The following is a 3,454-nucleotide window of genomic DNA, read 5'->3' as shown; positions in this document are numbered from 1 at the left end:
AACTCACATCTCCAGCTTTGGCAGGTGGATTCTTTACCCGTGAGACACTTGGGAAGCCTCCGAAGCTATTTATAAGTTTTTCTAAATATACCAGGAATAATGTAGTTGTTATTGTTACTGTTGATGTGAATGGTATTGGAGCAGAATTTGCAATAGTGGTGAAAGATAGTGGTCACATTCACTGTTGTGTCTCTTAACCTGTTATTCTGGAGTACCATCAGTATGGGCAGCCTGGGATGACCGGTTCCTTTCCTTATATTGTAGAGGATATTGGTTTGGGAACTTGTGGTAAGCGAAATAGTGAGATATTACCAAAGTATATATATCACTGGAGTAGAATTAAAACAGAATTCTTCAAAAGGTCTGTGCATTTTCAACTCCTTACTTTCAGAGAAATCTGTGTTAAACATGATTTGACTATAAAATAAACTAAGATTTTTAAATTAAATTTGAAAAATGTTTTATAAAATAATTGATCTAATACTTAGGTCAATTGCTTATCAATTTGACCTAATATCAATATTAGATCAAAATAATTAATCTAATACTTAATACTTTCATAGCCCAAGTATTTTAAAAAATGGAAACATTGTTCAGCTCAGCTCCAATGTAGCTTTATATATAGTTGTTTTCCAACATATATTTTTGTGATCCCTAACATTTGATATGCTGTTGTTAAGATCTGTATAGAAAATATTTATATAATCCTACTTTCAATCAAAATGTTCTACTCTAAAGAAGATATTGTGTTTGAGATAATACTAATTGAATTAGTAATTCCATGAGTGGACTTTTAGTGGATACACAGTAGTAAGGGACTAGCTCCCACTTTGTCCATGCAGTTTTGGAGAAAACTGACAGTCTATTGAGAATTTAGTAAATTATTTCATAATGCTGCTGACTCATTATCGGTCCCTGATTTGCAGGGACTTTAAACTGATATTAACCACTCCCCTGAACACATACTCTAGATAAAAGCCCAAGAGTCATAAGTAAATGTAACTTTCTGATATGATACCCCAAATGTCCTTGTTATAAACAGTCGCCCCTGTCTCCCAGGGAAAGCCTTTTCCTTGTACCCCCTTAGAAAAAAAAACTCATGGGAAGCATACCAAAATCCTGCATTTTTTGGTTTGAATTAACCAGTCTGGCCTCAGCCAAGGAACTTCAAAATACTCCACCTTTGGATCATAATAAAGGCATATACCCCACATTCAGTGTTTCTTTATGCCTGCACTCTTGCCTTGACTTCCTCCTATAGCTCCTCCTCCAGAATCTGAGTAATAAACTTCATTTGACTTTCCTTTGTGATCTTTTGTTGAATCAGTGCTCACCACCCTACACCCCTGAGCTCCATTTAACATATGTTAATTTAACAAAGTCACAACACAGTGGGAAGTCGAACTATTTTGATGGATTAGAATTGAGATGAATGCTGGAAGGAGGACTTCTGGATTGCAGGTTATGTTTGTTCAGAAGTTTGCTACTTTTATAAAGCCCAATTCAAATGATATGACTATACCTGTGTGCATAGTAAGAACTGGGGCCCAGTGATGTGAAATTATGCTTCAAGAGGCACCGTGAAAAATTACATAAATTGACAGTCCCGTGAGGACTGCACAAACTACTAAAATCATAAGTACCTGTTATGCTTATTTGTTTATCTATGTTTATTTACTAAGGTTCCCTCATATATACATATATGTGTACCTACATGTGTATATAATTTATATGTGTATATATGTATAGATGTATATATGTGTATGTATACTGGATGAAGTAGTGTATTGTATAAAATGCACTCCATTTGGTAGAAATATGTCATTTATAATCTAAGATTTAAAAAGTCAAACTAGCCCAATTTTTATCTTTTGCCTCTTGAATACCTCTTGGATATATTTTTTAAAATTATTAAGTGATTCTATTTTAGTTATTAGCTGCCCAAACTCTTTCTACTTCATCCTGAAAAATAACATGCCTCTGATGAAGAACATGAGCTGCAGACTGTCATCACTGGTGAGAGACAAACTGCACCTAGGTGACAAGCAATTAGTGGTATTCATGCAAATTATTTCTTTGCTCTGATTTAGTCTTATTGTAGACATTCTGTTTCAGAGAAATAGAATGGTAAGACAACTGAGAACAAAGATACATTTATAGATTTTATTATTATATTTGATATTATATATACATTTAAAGAATATTTTTTGATCCTTTGACACATATATTTTGATTATTAGAGAGAAACTGGTCTAAGATATGATCTGTGAAAATCACACCCAAGTGACTGAATTTATCCTTCATGGTTTTACAAACAAGCCTGAGATGCAACATTCCCTATTTGTTTTGTTCCTGGTCATCTATACAGTCACTTTGTTGGGTAACTTCCTTATTGTCACAGTTACCATTGTGGATCCTGCTCTTCAAACACCCATGTACTTCTTTCTCAGGAACTTGTCACTTCTTGAAATCTGTTTCACCTTGGTCATGGTGCCAAAGATGTTGGTAGATCTAGTATCCCCAAGGAAAAGCATCTCTTTTGTAGGCTGTGGTACCCAGATGTACTTCTTTTTCTTCTTTGGCAGCTCTGAATGTTTCCTCCTCTCTATGATGGCTTATGATCGCTTTGTAGCCATCTGTAATCCTCTCCGCTATTCAGTCATAATGAATAGGTCCCTATGTTTGTGGATGGCTGTAGGTTCTTGGCTGTCTGGTGTTCCCGTGTCTATGCTACAGACAGCTTGGTTGATGGCCCATCCTTTCTGTGGACCAAGCACCATAGACCACTTCTTTTGTGATGGTCCCCCAGTGTTGAAACTAGTCACTGAGGATACAACCATATATGAAATGCAAGCACTTGCCTCCACACTACTATTTATTATGTTTCCCTTTTCCCTCATTTTGGTCTCCTACACTCGCATTATTAAAACCATCCTGATGATGCCCTCTGCTACCGGTCGCCAGAAGGCATTCTCCACTTGTTCATCTCACCTCATTGTGGTATCCCTTTTCTATGGAACAGCCAGCTTGACCTACCTACGGCCCAAATCCAAACAGTCTCCCGAGAGCAAGAAGCTAGTATCATTGTCCTACACTGTCATCACACCGATGTTAAACCCCATCATCTACAGCCTAAGGAACAATGAAGTGAAGGGGGCAGTCAAGAGGACATTCACTCGAAAAGTCTTGCAGAAGTTAGGTGTGCTTTGAATTAAATTGTGTCAAGTTTTTCTAGACAAAGTAGGGGCACCAGAACCCATGAACAAAAGCTGTGAAGGAGTGGAAGATTTGCTCTTACTTTGTCAGGGTCACCTACTATGATGGGTGGATCTCAGTGTCTCAGTCAGAGTCCCAGTTCAGACGGGGATAACTGAGTTCCTTTATGAAGGAATTATTCAAAAATTCACAAAAAAGACCACCTGACCTGTCTCTTGAGAAACCTGTATGCAGGTCA

General features: G+C 37.0%; 1 protein-coding gene across 1 annotated transcript; it reads left to right on the top strand.

The window, feature by feature from the left end:
* Nucleotides 1-2,259: 2,259 nt before the first annotated feature.
* Nucleotides 2,260-3,210, top strand: OR10A7 (olfactory receptor family 10 subfamily A member 7). Its single transcript, XM_086403633.1, has one exon. It carries the CDS (start codon nucleotides 2,260-2,262, stop codon nucleotides 3,208-3,210), a length of 951 nt encoding a protein of 316 aa, XP_086259759.1.
* Nucleotides 3,211-3,454: the final 244 nt, after the last annotated feature.

The sequence above is a fragment of the Bos grunniens genome, chromosome 5, assembly GCF_055505025.1.
Source record: "Bos grunniens cultivar Pamir isolate PY7600 chromosome 5, Bosgru_T2T1.0, whole genome shotgun sequence".
In the NCBI taxonomy this organism is placed as follows: Eukaryota; Metazoa; Chordata; class Mammalia; order Artiodactyla; family Bovidae; genus Bos; species Bos grunniens.
Note: the sequence above shows the minus strand (reverse complement) of the source record. Positions and strands in the feature narration are given on the sequence as shown.

Bases quoted from the DNA above. Each gene is read 5' to 3' on its own strand.
- OR10A7 (XM_086403633.1), top strand. From the start codon at position 2,260: ATGATCTGTGAAAATCACACCCAAGTGACTGAATTTATCCTTCATGGT.